This window comes from Triturus cristatus, chromosome 8 (genome assembly GCF_964204655.1).
Source record: "Triturus cristatus chromosome 8, aTriCri1.1, whole genome shotgun sequence".
In the NCBI taxonomy this organism is placed as follows: domain Eukaryota; kingdom Metazoa; phylum Chordata; class Amphibia; order Caudata; family Salamandridae; genus Triturus; species Triturus cristatus.
In genome coordinates, this window is record NC_140591.1 from 583,840,985 (window position 1) to 583,858,657 (window position 17,673).

The following is a 17,673-nucleotide window of genomic DNA, read 5'->3' on the forward strand; positions in this document are numbered from 1 at the left end:
CGCTTAACAGCCCTTATGTGTGGCCATTTTGAACATATACATATCTGATGTTTTAATCAAACATAGAAAAGATTACAACCAGGCAGATGCAATGGGAGATTTGGGCTACTCACTGGTGTGCAACTTAGAAAACTAAAAGACTACAGGCAAAGGTTAAACCACAAATGCCACACGCCTCAAGTGATAGGAAGATTAATTCTAGCAGAGGAGAGTGGTCAGAAATTAGCTAGGACAGTGGGTAACAGGAAGGAAATGTAACTATTTTGATAAGGGTTTGATATGTGTGTGAAACTTGATATTCTCTTCATGTATTCGTTGTATGGCATTTGTGAAGCCTAAATGTCAATATATTTAAAAAAAGATATACTACATGTAGCACAACATGAAGGTTCCCTGCGCTAAGGCCATTTCTGCCTGTGTGTCCTTGGAACACCTTCGGCGCATGTTCTTTGGTGATCCCATTGTAGATCTCACCCACTTATGTCTTTAAGCTGCAAAATATATATCCTACTAAGAGAGATGGCCAATACCATCATTTGGAATAGACCAATTTGGATGTATGCGCCCATACAGCCACTGATCTGCCCAGTTAGAGCTTAACACTACTTGGGTTCTCCAACATGTGCCTTCACAATACATATTTATCAATGACAATTTTACCCTCTACCTTGCCTGAAGAGTAGATACCCCGAAGACCATCCGTGGGGATGATCTTCTCACTACCTTGGAAGAAAGTGATATCCTCCACACTAAGGTTCATTTAGCTGAAATACTTACACATCGCTTATTTGACACAAAACTCATGTGGCGAGCACGGCAAGGGCCTAATTCCGGGTGCCCGAGATGTGCTGAAGGGAACATATTTTTACCACATGGTTTGGAAATGTCTAGCAATTGTGAGATACTGGACTGCTATCTTCTGCTCCTTGGCCCGAATTCTAGAGAGGCTCCTCAACGTCTCCTTCCTCACAGCAATTCTGTGTCTAATGAAAGAGGTGGGCAGTAGTGGGGGGTGGGAAGATACCTACTGGTTGGTCTGAGTACACTCATTGCCAAGAAAGACATAGTAAGGACCTGGAACACAGCCCAAGGTGGCAGGCTGGCGCTCAGAAATGTATTGGTGTGCAAAAATGGAAGAACCAATTTATGTGGCTTGGAGATGTCCCCATAAACATAAGAAAATCTGGGCTAAATGGTGCACCCATTATTGTTTGGAATGACTTGTAAAATAATGTGCTGCATGTCTTATGCATTACTAATCCACCTGTTCAGATGCTCTGTACAATTTGTTATGCTTATTCCTAACCTATTATCAATAACATGTGGTTATCAAATATTTCCACCCGAGTTCTTGTGCCTGCCTTTAAAGGGGCCACAGATGGACTGAGGAAATGTGTGAAAATTACCTCTTCAATGATTTATTTCCATGGATATTTAAAGCCTTTTACTTGCAAACACAAAATTTAAATTAATAATTCTTCACCATATTTCAATTGGTTTACGTTTTGCTTCTGGTGTTCTTTTATCGTCACAGTTATAATTCTTTTCAGGTTGAGCAACAATTCACAGTAGGAATGCTCTACTGTCTTGGCTGGAAACATCTCTTGAGGTGAGGGGGTGCTAGCTCACCTCAAACGAGTTTTGTACTTCTTCAAAATATTAGACTTACTCACTGCCATTAATTTTATTGTCCAACACGTCAGTGATGAAACCATCATCAATGACTTGTATCTCACAGTCTATGACGAAGGCAGCTTTATCAGCAGATTAGTATCCATTTATAACAGCCTCATCAGTGACATTAGCTATCTTATGAACCTCAGTCTGTATGATAAAGAACCCTTCTTCAGTAAGAGAAAGGACCAACACAGTCAACAGCAGAACTTGTCAATAGGCCTCACTTTACATCAATGTATTCTGTGAGATGTCTCTCAATATATTCCATTTTCCTCCAAAAGTTAGGAATTCTATTCTGATATACAATTCTTTTCAAGCAAATAGTGTAAACAGATTTAAAATGCAGAAGCGGCGATGAAGGACTTCCTTGGTTGAGAGGAGATGTTCACGGGAGGGAAGGGCACGGAACCCTGGGAGGGAGGCATGGGGCTTATGCTAGGCTAGCAATTTCCAGATGGAATGGTGGGCTTCAATGTAAGAGATATAATATCTATATCAAATCTCACTGATTTTCAGCAAGCAGCAGAGGAATAGTCTCAACATCTTAACTTGTAAAAAAAAAAAATGAAATAATTAAGAAATACTCAAAATGTACAAACAATAAAAGATGGCTGCATGAGGCAAATCTGGAAGAGACACAATCATTCGTAAAGAAAATATACATTTAATTTCATGGAATTTTTAAACGAAAGCATCTACACTGTGCTTACATGTCCTTTAAGACGAGAAGAGCTGCTGCTTAAACCATTATTTCAGATGATGAAATGGAGAAAGATTTACAATGGCAGAATATTATTGCTAGAGGAGGGGAACCAAATGAAGAATGTAACTTACCTGGATAATCTTTAATGCAGTTTGGATAGTCTAGTGACTAGTACACAGACCTTCAGGTGTCACTGTTTATGATGTTCAAAGGCTCTTCAGTAATAAAAGTAACCCTATTTATTACATTTCGTTCATAACTGCTTTTCAAATACTTTTTCCTCCCTTAAAAAGACAAAAGACAAATGCACAATAGAACTTACTTCAGTTCCTTTGTTTGAAGATCTATGGGGTCATGGGTCTCACTGTCAATGTGGAAGCGCACTTCAGGAGAAGAGAGTGTCAATGCTCTGAAAAAAAGAGGAATCATGAGATTTAAATACAGTCCATCAACATGCTAAAGAAGTGTTGCAGCAAATTAGTATTATTTCTTTTCTTTCAAACACTGCATGTACATTTTGCCAATGTTATTGAACAGAATCCCAAGTCCCCTTTCTGCAATTATTTCCACATCACTTGTAGGATTTAAGTGTGGACTGAAATGGGTTTCTCACTGCAAAATCAAATATTTACATGTAACAATGGTTTCACAATCCAGGTAGCCTACAAAGTGAGCGAAAATACAGGCAGCCTAAAGAGTGAATGAATGAATAAATGAGGCAGGACCACCTGAGGAATCTATAACAGGTGTTGGTTAGAATAGAGGAGGCAAACTGGCCATCAGGATAACCAAGTGTCAGGCGGGGCAGTCCTCTTTGGGCATAAAGTCGGGAACCAGAAGATTTGTCTGTTGTATGCCACGATTCAGTATGGGGTGGGATAGGAGTGCCTACTACTCAGAATGAGGTAAGATATCTTTTAGGATTCACTGGGTATTACAGGAACACTGTGGCAAACTATGGAAGTATAGCTGCCCCATTGACTGCTTTGAGCTTCAAGGAGCATCCCAGGAAAGTGACTGAAGAGTGTCCGAAAGCATCGGAGTAACTGAAGAAGGCACTATGCACTGCGCTGGCTGAAAGTACTTGACTACAGTCAGCCTTTCATTGTACACACGGATGCCTCTAACAAGGGAGTTGGAGTAGTGTTAGCTCAACTGGACAACCAGGACAGAGAGCGACTGGTAGCCTTTATTAGTAGGAGGTTCCTACCCAGAAACCAAAACTGGGTGGCTATCGAGAATGAGTGCTTTGCAATAGTGTGGGCTTTGCGCAAGTTCTTCCCTTACTTGTTTGGCACTATGTTTGTGGTGAAAATGAATCGTAAGCCAATGGAACGGCTGGTGGCTATGAAGGGAAAGAATTCCAAGTTGTTGAGATGGTCTATTTCTTTGTATGGGTTAGACATTGAAGAGGAACACAGAGTGGGATTGAGCCACTGTTATGCTGAGGGACTTTTCCACCAGTTTTACCGATCGGACCACTCAACCTATCATGGTTAGGGGTTGGTTCAGGGTAGTCTGATTTGGGAGGTGTGTCTGGTGGGACAAAAAGTCCCTCGCATGATGATGGATGTGTACCCCTTCCTCAGTGCCCTACTGCAATGATGTCTGGATCCCTGGTGCTGATTTGTGTGGTCATGGCTGAACATGGATCATGTGTGTCTGTCTCACGGATGGCGGTCTTGTTGGACCTGGAGGGATGCCGAAAGCACTACCCTAATTATATTGATAGGCTACAGCCTTTGCCAGTAGTTAAGCAGCACATGCACAGTGGTGGCAGCATACTGTGCAGTCATCAGTAGAACTGAAGAAACCTTTTTAACTGTGGCACTGGAGGGAGGCCTAGACACGCTCAAGTAAAGTTCTGCTGATGTGTGCTTAACTCACCCTTGGCCTACATCAAGTATGTAGTGCTTTGCATGTGTTGCATGTGCTGGGAGTGTGCGCGTCTGTGAATGGTACAATACATGGAAGATTCTGGGTTCCATTTTGAGAGAGACAGGATTGACATGAGGAGTACCTCCAGTGCATCCTAATCACTCGTAAAACACGTCACAGAGATAAGGGACATAATCTCATCCCTCAACCCGGGCATCATCATTCTCACGGAGACCTGGCTGAACTCAGCCTAAGTTCCAGACATCGTCATCGCCATCCCTTCAGGATACAAAATAACACATCTGTAAGGAACCAATTAACAAGGAGGTGGAATTGTCATCATCGACAAGGACAAACTTCCCAGACGAGTAAACGCCATCATGAAACGTCTCAACTTTTAACTCCACACAGACGGAAAAAGTACTCTCAGAGGCAACCTTGCCTACAGACCACCAGGACCATGCCCCTGCTTCTGCAATGCCATCCTGGACCTCATCGCCCTGATCGCCATCGACTTCGAGCACTACATCTTCCTAGGGGATCTCAACTTCCACCTTGACGACCCTAGCAACGCCAACACAACCAACCTCCTGGAAAGCATGAACAACATCGGCCTCAAACAAATGGTCACCGACCATACCCACATCGCAGGACAAACTCAACCCCATCTTTTTTTTCAGTGAGAGTCAAGTACAGTCACACCATATAGCTCACCTGGACCAACCACTACAGCATCCATTTCACCATCTCAAGACCCACCAACGCCAGCATCATGCCCCCAGATCCACACGCAGAGACTGGAAAAAAATATCACAAGACCAGTGTAACAACGTACTCTACTCCCACCTCTCAGACTCAACACCCGACTCACAACAAGCAGCAACAGAATTATCCCGGTGGATTGCAGAATGCACCTTCACAAAAACACGCAACACCAAAGAACCAACCAAAAGAGACAGTTAGTTCACGGAGGAACTGAAAGGCACCAAGGGAATCAGCTGGCAACTAGAAAGGAGGTGGTGCATTAGCAAAAAACAAGGAGGACAGCACCGCCTTCAAGAAAGCACTCAAACAGTACCACTGCCTTCTGAAGGAAACATTGCGCCACCATGAAGGACCTCTCTAATCCCACTGCCACGAAGAATGACATCACACCCTCCCAAGAACTATTTAACACCCTTGCGGACTTCTTTCATGACAAGATCTCGGCCATCTCAGAAAACGTCTAACCCTAACCCCTGCTGCCGACAGTATCAAGCTGCTCACACCCACGGACACAAACCCCGAAAACCACTGCCCCAATGGGAAATCCTCACCACCCAAGAAACCATCTCCATCACAAACTCTGTGCAGTTGAAAGCACCCACGGACCCCTGCCCACATCAAGTCTTCAACCTTGGAAGCAAGACAATCCACGACAAACTCAGGAAAGTCCTGAACACCTCCAACACACCGGCCTCCTGTCCCAAAGGCTGGAAACACGCGAAGGTTAGGCCCCTACAGAAACAACCATCTGCTGAACCGAAAAACGTCCGGCCCATCTCTCTGCTCCGATTTCCTGCAAGTCTCTGAGAAAGCTTTGAACCTGCAACTCACCCACCACCAGAAGCACCACAAACTCCTGGACCCCTCCAATCTGCATTTCAAGCTAACTACATCACAGAGACAGCCCTGATTGCAGCCACCGGCATCAGAACCGTCCTGGACCATGGCGAAACGGCAGCACTCATCCTCCTGGCCCTGTCAGCAGCGTTTGACACAGTCTCACACCACACCCTGATAAACAGACTTCACCACATCGGAATCTAAGGCACACCCTCAAACAGGATCGCATTATTCCTGTCCGAAAGAACCCAGAGGATCCATCACCCACCATTGACGTCGGAGACCAAGAACTTCTGCAGAGTTCCCCAAGGATCGTAACTCAGTCCCACCCTCTTAAATACCTACATGACTCCCCTGGCACACACATTCAGATCACATAGACTCATCATTATCTCCTACACCAACGACACATCATCTCCTACACCAACGACACCCAGCTCATCATCCTCGGACCTGAAGAGCCCACCACCACTAGAGCCAACTTCCACACTTGCATGCTGAACATCGCAGAATGGATGAAAAACATCTGTTTCAAACTCAACACGCACAAAACAGAAGTCTTCATCTTCGGGAACAACACCTTGCCCTGGAACGACGCATGGTGCCCCACGGAACTCTGCCCACCCCCAGCCCCTACAAGCCATGCCCGCAACCTCTGCCTCATCCTGGACATCAAGCTGTCAACGAAAAAGCAGGTCAATGCAGTCTCAGTGGCCCGTTTCCAAATCCTCCGCATGCTCTGCAAGATCTTCAGGTGGCTCCCAGTCAACAACAGAAGGACCATCTTGCAGGCCCTCGTCACCAGCAGACTGGACTACGGAAACACACTCTATGAAGGAATCACTGCATGCCTCCTGAAGAGACTTCGGACAATACAAAACACAGCGGCAAGACTCATCCTCGGACCTCCCCAGAAGGATCCACATCACACCCCACCTCAGGAAACTACACTGACGAGATGCAGTTTAAGATGCTGACACATGCTCACTAAGCCCTACACAACGAAGGACCAGCATACCTCAACAAACACCTGTCCTTTCACAGACTACCCAGACACCTCTGATTGCCAGATAGCGCTCTGGGACACTTTAGACTTTTCTAGAAGATTCGGACCGGGACTCCTGAGACTCGGGTTGAATGTTGCCTCTAGTGAATGGTGAATACCTACTAACACTTGTAAGAGGCAAGTGGGACTCGTGCCTGCCTATTAAACTCTAGAGCCCTGACCTCAGAGGGGTGGTCTATATTTTTTGTGTATGCCATACTTCACCTTGTGTATGCATATAAACAATACTTTTGTCTTAAAGTACAGTATTTGACTGGAAAATCATCTATGGTGGCTACTGAACATATTTTTAATTGTGAGCCTGTGTTCAACCCCCTGTACCAACACCTCTTACCCAACCGAGAAGCCTTAGACTGTTCAATCCGCGCTACCAGTGAGAGTCAAGGGCTGAAAAGACACTTGGCCCAGTTGCTCAGAATCCACAGTTGGTCAGGCCCTGGGATATCAGGAGTAAGAGGCCTCAAACCCCACAGTTGAGTCGAGTAACTCCTGCTTGCCCCGTGGCCTGCTGAAAGCAGTTCTGACAATAATGTATAACTTCAGTTTGGGAATAGCTAAAACCATGGTTCAAGGACCCAAATGAATAGTGATTTAAAATTCAAACTGATGTTAAAGTCCGATTTGAAACTACTGTTTTGGAAATGCTACTTTTAGAAAGTTGGTACTTTTCTGCCCAAAGTATCCTAGCACTGGAAACAACCAAAGAATCCAAAGGCAGCTGTCCTTTGTTGTAATTAGGATCTTCAGGGGCAGGCCTATATTTCTTTTCTATTCTAGGGTTAAGAACCATGGCACGGACGGGGTCTTTAAATACCTCTGGGCGTGCTTAATGACTCCTTTGATCATAGGCAGGATTTGTACTGACTTTTGAGATTGTTCAAAACTATCTAAGAGGAAGTCTTCCTCTGGTGCGTTGGAGTGCATTGTGACGCCGTGGTAAAGTGCTGCTCTATTTAGTAATTGGCCAAACCCTAAATGATCATCTGGAGGAGATGGTTTGGAGGGATATGGCTGCGGTTCTGGCATGTCTGTTGGGAGAGGGAATGCCCAATCATCAAGTGGTGAGGTATCTGGATCCGTGAACGGGTCATTAGGATCACCCCCACCCCCTAGGTCATTATCATCATCATCTGGAGGTGGTGTATGTGATGGAGAAGGTATAGGTAAGGGTGGTGTAGGCAGAGGAGGTGGGTTAGAAGGCAGTATAGGAGAGGAAGGGGGCATAGGCTATGTTGCAGAGTCCTTCCTGTGTACAGGAACTGGGGCAGGTGGTGTGTCCAGTTTCCGTTTTTTACATGGCACAGCCATGACCTGTCCAGTCTTTAGGTTAATATAAATCTTTTTCTGCCTTGGATCGATGGGATCTGGGTGAAAAAGTTCTTGTTCCTCTGGAACAGTTTTTGGTGCTGATTTTTTTCGGTTCCGAGTGAGGTTTTGGCTGATCCGTGTATGTTTTGGCTTTAGGAGGTGTATCAGAGTCCTTAGCCGTTTGTTTCGGTGCCGATGATGGTTTCGGAGCCGAAGCTGGGTCTTTAGGCTTGGGAACCTTCGGTGCCGGTTTATCTATTGGCCTTGGCATTTTCGGGGCCGAAGGCGTCGAAGCCGATTTCGGTGCCGAGTGGTCTTTTGGCACCGGTGCGACAATGACATGTGGTTTGCTCGGTCCCGAGCTACCGGAAGGCTTGTATTTCTTCGGAGCCAAGCCCCGAGGCGGGGCTTCTGAAGGATGTTTTCGGTCTCGACTGGGGCCAACAGGCGAAGTCTTGACCAATGCCTTTGGCTTTGGAGGGGTTGGAGCAGGGGCAGTAGTACTCACATGTTGCCCAGGAGAGATGGGGTCGTCCGAGTCCTCTGCTTCGGAGAGGATTTGGAGATCCTCGGAATATTCTTCTGTGACATCGGGGCCTTCATCAAAGATGTCCTCTGGTATCCGGAGCTGGTCTCTGTGCCATGATGTGTCTTCGAGCCCTTCGATCTCAAAGGGTCTTTTTGGATCGAAAGGATGCGCAGGCTGGACAGCTGGACTCGTCGTGTTCAGGTGATAGGCACAGGTTGCAGACTTTGTGATGGTCACTGTGTGGAAATGTTGCTCCACACTGGGGGCATTTTTTGAAAGGCATCCTTTCCATGAGCCGTAGGCCTTATCGTGGATAGGCCCAGCGGCCCGCGTCGACGTCCGGAATCGAGCCAATGAAATCGATGTCAAAGATGAAGGTGCTTCGATGGTTTTTGTGGAAATTTTACGCTTCGAGAAGCTTGGAATTGGTATTTCCAAACGGAGTGGAAAAGTTGCATCCGAACCCAATGGCGGAAAAAAACAATCTAACGATGGAGTTGATGCCCATGCGCACTGTCGTCCAAGGGAGGAGTCACGTATCTCGTGACCACAAAGACCTCTTCCAAAGACAACAACAACCAGCATCCGAGCCAAACACCAGATGGCGATCTACTATCCTAGTGTGTGATCTGCAGCTCATATGCCTCGAACATACTTTTATTAATTAATAGGATTAAACCAATATGTTGGATGATTTGGGTACAATACCCCGGTCATCCCCTACAAGTTTCTGCCCACGCAAGTGCCGGAAAGAAGGTCAAGTGCATTTGTCAGGGCTTGAAAATGGATCCCTACAAGAACAATATTATGTTAACTCATACATAGTGAAAGGTTCTTACCACCTTCATGATAGTTTAATTCAGTAACCTAGGGATTATCGGATCAAATAAACATGAAACGTCCATACAAACAGTTAGAAACAAGCTTTCTTAAAAAAATAGTGGAAAGCTGATTGAAGACACTTATGACATAGCAAAACAGACCACAACGTGTGATTAGTAATTGGTGAAGAGTGTATAGGGATACTCACTTGCTCAAAATTTGACCCAGATTAATTTTTTTACTTCGTGGTCTGGCTGGAGGGTGGCAACTCTTGCAGTCATACATTTTTAGTCAAGAGATAATATACATGGCGAGCTACGACTAAAGGTATCATACAATAGTATTGAACGCACGTAAAATTGAGTGCTTTGCAGTCCTATGGGAACCTATGGAATCTTTGTTAGATGTAGCCCCTACAATCTCACTGGTGGCAGTGGAGTGCCCCAAGTCTGATGGAAGAACCCAAAACACCATCTCAGCTATCGTCATTAAACTCATTGGTAGCAGTGGAAGTTAAGGTATTTCCTAGCTGGATCCAGTACGTGGATAGTTATCTATGCTGGTTCACAAGAGGAACCCTAATTACTGTGAGTTAAGGATAAAGACATTTCTATGTCTGATCATTTGTGCCAAAGTTATATCAGCATCCAGGCCGTTGGTAGCTGGTACACTCGGAGTAACTTGGTTGTTCAGCCTCACAACTGTGAAAAACTGTAGACAGCCAGCAGATAAATCCCTATTTGGCTTTTAGGATGGCACTAAAAATCCATCTTTTCTGTTAACCTTTCTGCATCTCGGTTATTTGTGTGCATGTGTCTTTCTAACAGCTGTGGATTTTATCCGCTTGTCTTAGCACCATAAGCCACTCCCAGTGATGGCAACCTTCACAAATCATAACATAATAATAGACCAACTGGAGTGCAATAGTACTTCAAATCCTGGCAGACCTTGGGATAAGCAGCAGCACCAATGGCAGAATGTATCCAGTAACAACTGACTGAATTTGACATACCTTAAAACACTGTTCATCAAATTATGAACACATACTCCACTGGCAATCAGACATTGCATAGCCTACATCTGAGTCGTAACACTCCATGATAAACATCTAGGTCCAGGCAATACATAAGTCTATAGAAGGAAGAAAGCTACCTGCATTCCAGGGATTTGGAGAATGACTCCTCACAAAATAATATTGGGTGTCTTTACAAGCAACCTTAATGAAATCGACTTTATGCACAAACTGCAGTGCCATTCAGGTTTTCTAGGCATGAGCAGTGAGACTCAAAACAAGTCAGTCCTATAAGCACACAGGAATCCAAACGAGAGCATAGCCTCTCCATGTACAGACTATACAGAACACCATTGCCAGACTCATCCTCGGCATCCCTCGACACGAGCGCATCAGTCAACACCTACGGAAGCTCCATTGGCTCCCCATCAAGAAGAGAGTCACATTCAAGATACTCACCCACGCCTACAAATGCCTACACAAAACCGGACCTCAATACCTCAATGACAGAATCACTCTCCACGTACCCAAAAGGAACCTCCGATCAACCAACCCTGTCCTCGCCAAAACCCCACACATCCACAGAGCCAAAGCAGGGGGAGATCCTTCTTCCACATCGCGGCCAAGACCTGGAACGAGCTACCGATTGACACCAGAAGCGCCCCGTCCCTGAACACCTTTAAGAAGACACTGGTTCTGCGTGGGGTTTTGATTAGATAGGAAACCGGAAAGCGAGACGGATCCACGTACCCTCTCCTGCATTTCAGGAACCCTTAAGATGGACGCACCCGCCCGTTCTTTCTTTCCCTTGGATCCAGAACGTACAGGGGAAGGGACCTATCCATCCTCCTCAATCCATCACCTCCGCTCCCCTTACTACCTTTATGTTGTATTACCCGTTTTTGACCGGGTTGGAATTATCACCGGTCTAGCGATTATCGTACGTGATCATTCTCTCAAGTCAGCCCTGAAGAGTCACAGGTTGCCACCCAGGAGATGAAACACGTATCGGCTGGTACTCTTATTGGACATACTCAAAGACATTGATAAATTTATATCCTACAAAAAAGAACCTACTGGAGTCGACCTCTACAATTTTTTTGTATCTAGCACCATAACTGTGCATTTGACACTCTTAAGTATTACTCTAAACGTGTGCACAGGACTTGGTCTCACCTTTAAGAAGACTCTCAAGATCTGGCTCTTCGGCTGAACAGAACTGCTGACCCCCCTCTTCAGTGCCTTGAGACCCTCACGGGTGAGTAGTGCGCTTACAATTCCCTGATTGATTGATCCATGGAAAGGAGGCAGAAAATTCAAAAGTGGCCCCTTTAAAGCCAAAAGGTAATTTCCCATAACTTGATTTCAGCCAGTACCTAAATGACTGTAGCTGTTAGAGCAGCATTTCTTAACCTGGTATCTGCAAAACCTAGGGAATTGATGACTAAAAGAAATGAGTTGGTATCCTTAGCTTGAGTTGAGGGAGCAGCACAATTACAGTAAAAAGAATCAAGCAGGGACGACTGGTGGCCTAAACTTGAAACACTTATGTGGGTGCTAAAAGAGAGCAAGCATTCGGAGCAAAAAAAGGCAAATTGACATTTTAAAGTCTAGCATTGTGCTTCACCTGGGGTTGTGAATTTAATAAAATATTTCATAATTTGTGTATGCGTATCTGTTTGATGTATTCTTGCTTCCGTATCTGTGCATTGTTTAAATGGTAATATCAAGTAATTTGCTTAGACCAGGGTCCCAAGCTTTCAGTTATTAGGGTGAGCACAATGTTTTGAAACACATAAGTCTGATCGTAATGGGAAGTTCAATACAGAAATGCTGGCAAGACTTCTTTTTACCCATTATCTATCCTTTTCTTCTTCAGAATCTTTGCCAGCTTGTTTAATCCACGGAGGCTCTTTGTAATGTCATCGTTCATAGACGCAGAATCAATTCTCATCTGTGCTTCCGCATATGTAAGGGACGCCTGAAACAAAAAATGCATGCAAGAATCACAACCTTATCAAGGATGGATACTAGCCTAAAGAACTGTGAAAAAGTCATTATAATCAAATTTTCACATACTCAACTGTATAAAATAAAGCAGACATTGATAAATACTGACACAATACCAGTGATATGAAAACATGCTGGCCAAAATTTGCGAATACTATTTTGGTTACATAAAACCATTAATCACTGAGGGATAGAGGCCACAGTCTTGATGTAAAATAAAAATGACTTCCCACAATGCTCAAACAAATTGATTTGCAAAATGTTGGCTCAGCAATGTGGCTAGTATCTATGTACAGAAAACAAGCTTAGAAATAAAGACAAAGATCCTTATCAGAATTAGGATCATATTTTTCAAAATCATGATTAATTTTTTATTTCTTGAGTTCATTGAAATTAATTTTTCTACTTTGCCATGCCTAACAATGGCAACTATGAGGGCCTCCTAGGGAGAGTAAGATTTTTGCTTGAAAGCAGTGAAACCTATACAGGAGAAAGCCCTGAGCCTTGAAGCAAGTAATGCAAGCCCTGATAACACCTATACCAGTGGGTGAGGGCCCCAGGAAAACCTTTATCACCCCTCTTCTTCTGTGCCCTCCAATTCCAGGGGCATCTCTGACTCCGTAAGTATAAGGCAGTACAAATGAAATTCAAGATGGTGGAGATGGAGGAAAGAGGGAAAAAAGCTGAACAAAAATTGGCAGTTGTGAGAGAAAATAAAGCTAGTTTTGCCCTGGAAGAAAAGAAATGGGCTTTGGCCCTGGGAGAAACAAAGATGTTTGAGATTGTGAACAGAACGTACAGATTGAGATACAGCAAATCCCAGCATCTAACGCTCATGGTGGCAACAGTTTAGTGGGTGAATCAACAATGTATTTATTAATCTATACAACAACAGCAGGAGCATTTTAAGGAAGCGAAGCACTTAGCAACAAGTTACAAAGCACTGAACTATTTGGGTGGATCACAATCGGGACTGTAGTTAGGACAACTAGTAAATGAATACTACATCGGAACATGATTAACAAGCAATGGCATAGCCAATAGGTCTCGCCTTTGGGACCTTATAAGTGTTTAGTTATCCAGCACAATATCCTTGGTGCAACAACATCAAGTGTTGCATGGCTAAACACTTATAAGGTCCCAAAGGCGAGACCTATTGGCTATGCCAATGCTTGTTCTGATCTTTTATGATCATGTTAGCAGCGCAAAGGCATTGGAGTTGAACAAGAGTCAGTGAGAGTGGGGTTTTTGAAGGTTTGCGGAGGAGCCAGTCCTAGAACATGGTACAAAAAGTTCACAAATCAAACTGTGACCAGCTTTCAACCGTATGCAGTTCACTAATTTCCATCTGACCAACGTTATTTCTATTTTTTTATTCCTGAAAGCTGTGAATGATTTCTCTTCTATTTTCAGAACTATAAAGAACTTGACTGTGGTAATAGATCTGTGGTGTTCCATTCAATTCCAAAACTACAACCGAAGCTCTCTTAATATTTCTCGTAATTACTTTGCGGAAGAACCAAAAATAGGTTACGAGTTAACCGTGGATAAAGACTGCAATGGCATTATTTTGTCTCGAACTACCAGCACATTGTAATTGTGCACTCTATTTGTGAGGTAGAGATGATGTGGACTGTTACAGCATGTGCAGTCTCTACAATGGCATCCTTAGTATGACAATCTTGGGTTACCGCAAATTGCAGCTAGCTTGGCCTTGGGGAGAGAAAGCAAGCTACAAATGTCCTACCACTTCTGTGATGAAGCACCTTGAGAGGGCAGAATAAGTTTGTGGTTGTGCACTTGGTCCTGAAAACAGAGAAGGCTCCACCGCTGGAGGTTTATCTGAAGACAATCCATTCTGGACTGTCAAGGGTACTTGGGTGGGCCCAGCTTAAATGCACTCACAACAACCAGATATCACTTGATCACAAAAAATGTGCAAACTTACTCCATGCAAAAAAAGTAAAAAGTGCACACACCGGAAAGAACTTCAGCGTCTCCTACGGAAGCGAACAAGACCAGTGGTAGCTTCGGTGGCCTTCCTGAATGAGGTATTTTGATGGGACCCCAGAAACAAAGCAAGGCTGTCAGGCTGTGTGGAGAGGGGCTGCTCTGAGCAGAGTACACAGAAAAAGGGGGCCTGGGGGGAAACCGTGGAATGGAAGGTAAAAAGGGGAGGAGAGGTGGTCCACATGTTGCGATCACAACATGGGGAACAAACCTACTTGATAATTTTCTAGATTTAAATGGGAATAAATAAGTTTAAGTAATTATAGATTTAAAGAGGGAATGTGGCTATAATTAACAGTGCAGGGTTAAAATGATCAGCAAATGAGTAGTTTTGGTTTGGAAAATCTTAACCTCTCGGTTCTACCACAGAGATCTGTGCGGTATTTACAACACTGTAAGATCCTATTAAACCAGCTTTACAAGAAACTCAGTTTCATTTAAACCTTTCAACTTGGATTTGAGTGCATTTATGTAGCTTCTTTGTCTAGAAACGGTGTGCTAACTCCACGTATTAGATAGCTGAATACTACTTGGGCCAGGCAGTGAGTGTCCGCACAGCGGGTTAGACTGTATTTCACGCCAAGCAGTGGTCACAGGGCGTGGCAGTAACACAGGTGATGTCCAGAGCAGAATTAAATGAACAACTGGAGGTCCGACAGGTGCAAATCGGGAAGTAGGCGGGGCCAGCTCGGGGGAGCAACACAGCAAAAAGTAGAATGGTGAAAGTCATGAAAAGAGGCGAGAACTGAGTAACACACCATCATTCTCTTTAGAGTGATCGTGCCTGCTTCGCCTCTGTCATATGGAAGTATTCCTCGTAGATCTAGTGTTTGCCAGGGTCCTGCTTATGCATCAGCGTCTGCAGGCCCTTGAAATGGCAGCCGGCCATGATAGTACCAAAACGTGGCCATCTTTCCCGGCTCACGTCCAGACCTGTGGCCAGAGGAGTGGCGTGCACTGCTCCTGCTCTGGTGAGCAGCACTGCAGTGCCGGTGGGGCTCATTTCAACAGGGGCTAGTTTTCCTGCGGATTGTACGTTTAGTCTCCCTAGAGTTTTGAAACTCCGAAAAAGTCTCTTGTAAGAATTCAACATATTTAGTTATTAGGGGTAGGTTTTCAGAGTACAGTAATCGAAGGCAGCAATAACTATCACGCAGTAACAGGCCTTGAGGGTCATTTGCTAATTTTTTTAAGAATTGCATCAGGAACCACCACAAAGCCCAGAGCAAATAAAACAAGCGCGCGCGCGCCTTGCGCTGAAACAGGAGAGGCAGCAGGGGGAGGGGGGAGAGAGGAGGGGGCCTGCGCCTGTTTCCCTTGCGGGAGCGAGCAGGAACCATCTGTTAAATACAGATGTTTTTAAAGCTTGCTCCCGCAAGGGAATCTCCAAACGTGCACGCGTTGCCATTGAAAGCAATGCAACGCGTGCACGTTTTTCAGACACAAACTGAATCGATTACTAAAGGTCTTCCTATGCAGCGCACGTGTGCTGTGTAGGCGAGACCTAAAAAGGGAGAGGGAATGGATATAGTTTGGGGTGGTGGTAAGGGATGCTGGAGAAGGTACTTTTTTGGAGAAGATTTGAAAGTGTGGACTGAGGATATGGAAAGTATGTTACTGGAGAGAAAGTTTGGGTCCTAAAGAAAAAGCAATTCCCTGATCAGCACCGTGAGGCAGTGCAGAAGTTTTGAGTATGGCTATAAGATTTAGGTTTAATGAGCAAATATTTCAGGGAAGTATGTACATTACAATGTTTATAGCCAACTACCTGAAGGATAATCGATTCATCGTCTTGAAGGCAAGAGTCAGTTTCTTGTATCCCTACACTGGCTTCCCATCAGAAAATAGTTTATGTTCAAAACTACCTGTTTAGTGCATAGGCCTTACTATGGTTCCCTTCCCATCTTTATAATAAATAGATGTAAGGCACACACCCCAGGTACTACGATCTGCTGATTCCCATCTTTTCACAATCCTCCGGTACAATTTACAAACCTAGGGAGGCAGATATTTTTGGATTCACGGCCACACCTCTGCAACTCTCTGCCACTCGCTTTAAGGAACATAACATAAGCAAAGTGCATAAAGCCCTTAAAACATGGCATTACATCAAAAAGGTTGTTGACCATCGACTGTTTCTCTCTCATGCCATATCAAGAGCTTACAGACTCCTTCATGAAAGTTTCTGTCCTTTACAGGAGAGTATAAATAAATATAAATAAATATAGACCCTGATCCTTTGCAGATAGCTAACCGGCCTGTTGAAAATAGTGTGAGGTAGCGTTATTTTGGGGAAGGTTTCAGAGATTCCATGTGGTGATGTTTAAAACCTATCCCAAAGGTCAGAATGAGTATAGGGGAAACCTACAAGTCAACCGATGCAAAAGTCTAGTTTACTTAGGACTAATCCACTTGCGTCTATGTACGGACTACCTGGCGTTCAGAAAGTTGCTGCAATCGACACGGTTTTGATTGTCCCTCCTTGGTTGATTATGGCAGTTTCAGCGCTGAGATACCCTGATGGGGTGATTCGGGCGCTTTATAAATAAAAATAAAATAAAATAAATAATGCAGGGATCAGTGTTTAGTAATGGGTAACAAAAAGTGATCGCTATGCACAAAGAAGTTTGAAATATGCAGCAAGGTGTCTAGTCAATGGAGTCAGGCTGATAAAGCTAGATTGAAAACAGTGCATGTGTAAGAGATATATGAGCAGAGGTTTAGCAGCAGGTACACACATCTAGATACAGGGCCAAATAGGTCTCTGCTGGTGATTCAGTTGGTCACAGTACCCAATGCCTAACTTCAACCTGTGACTTTCCATAATCCACCAGTGACTTTCCTCTTTATTATGCCTTTAGCACTGTGGCACAAGTCAACTTGACTCACAAACTCTCATATTATCTAAGTCTAAGTCTACCTGAGCCCTTCCCACCTAGTATAAACTACACTGTAGAGTAATTACAAAGCATTTCAGGCGTGCTTGTGAAACATTCACCTGATGTAGGAAGCTGGTGCTCTATTAAAGGGCACAAAAACGAGGTACACTGTGC

At 44.3% G+C, this 17,673-nt stretch overlaps 1 protein-coding gene across 1 annotated transcript in view; it reads right to left on the reverse strand.

Annotated features, from left to right (window-relative positions):
• DIS3 (DIS3 exosome endoribonuclease and 3'-5' exoribonuclease) overlaps positions 1–17,673 on the reverse strand; it is a 356,327-nt gene that overhangs the window by 133,395 nt on the left and 205,259 nt on the right. Inside the window, exons 14-15 of the mRNA XM_085622000.1 lie at positions 12,454–12,581; positions 2,703–2,789 (exon numbers count right to left, since the gene is read on the reverse strand). Of these exons, the coding sequence (XP_085478126.1) occupies positions 2,703–2,789; positions 12,454–12,581 (215 nt within the window). The remainder of the gene's footprint in view (positions 1–2,702; positions 2,790–12,453; positions 12,582–17,673) is intronic.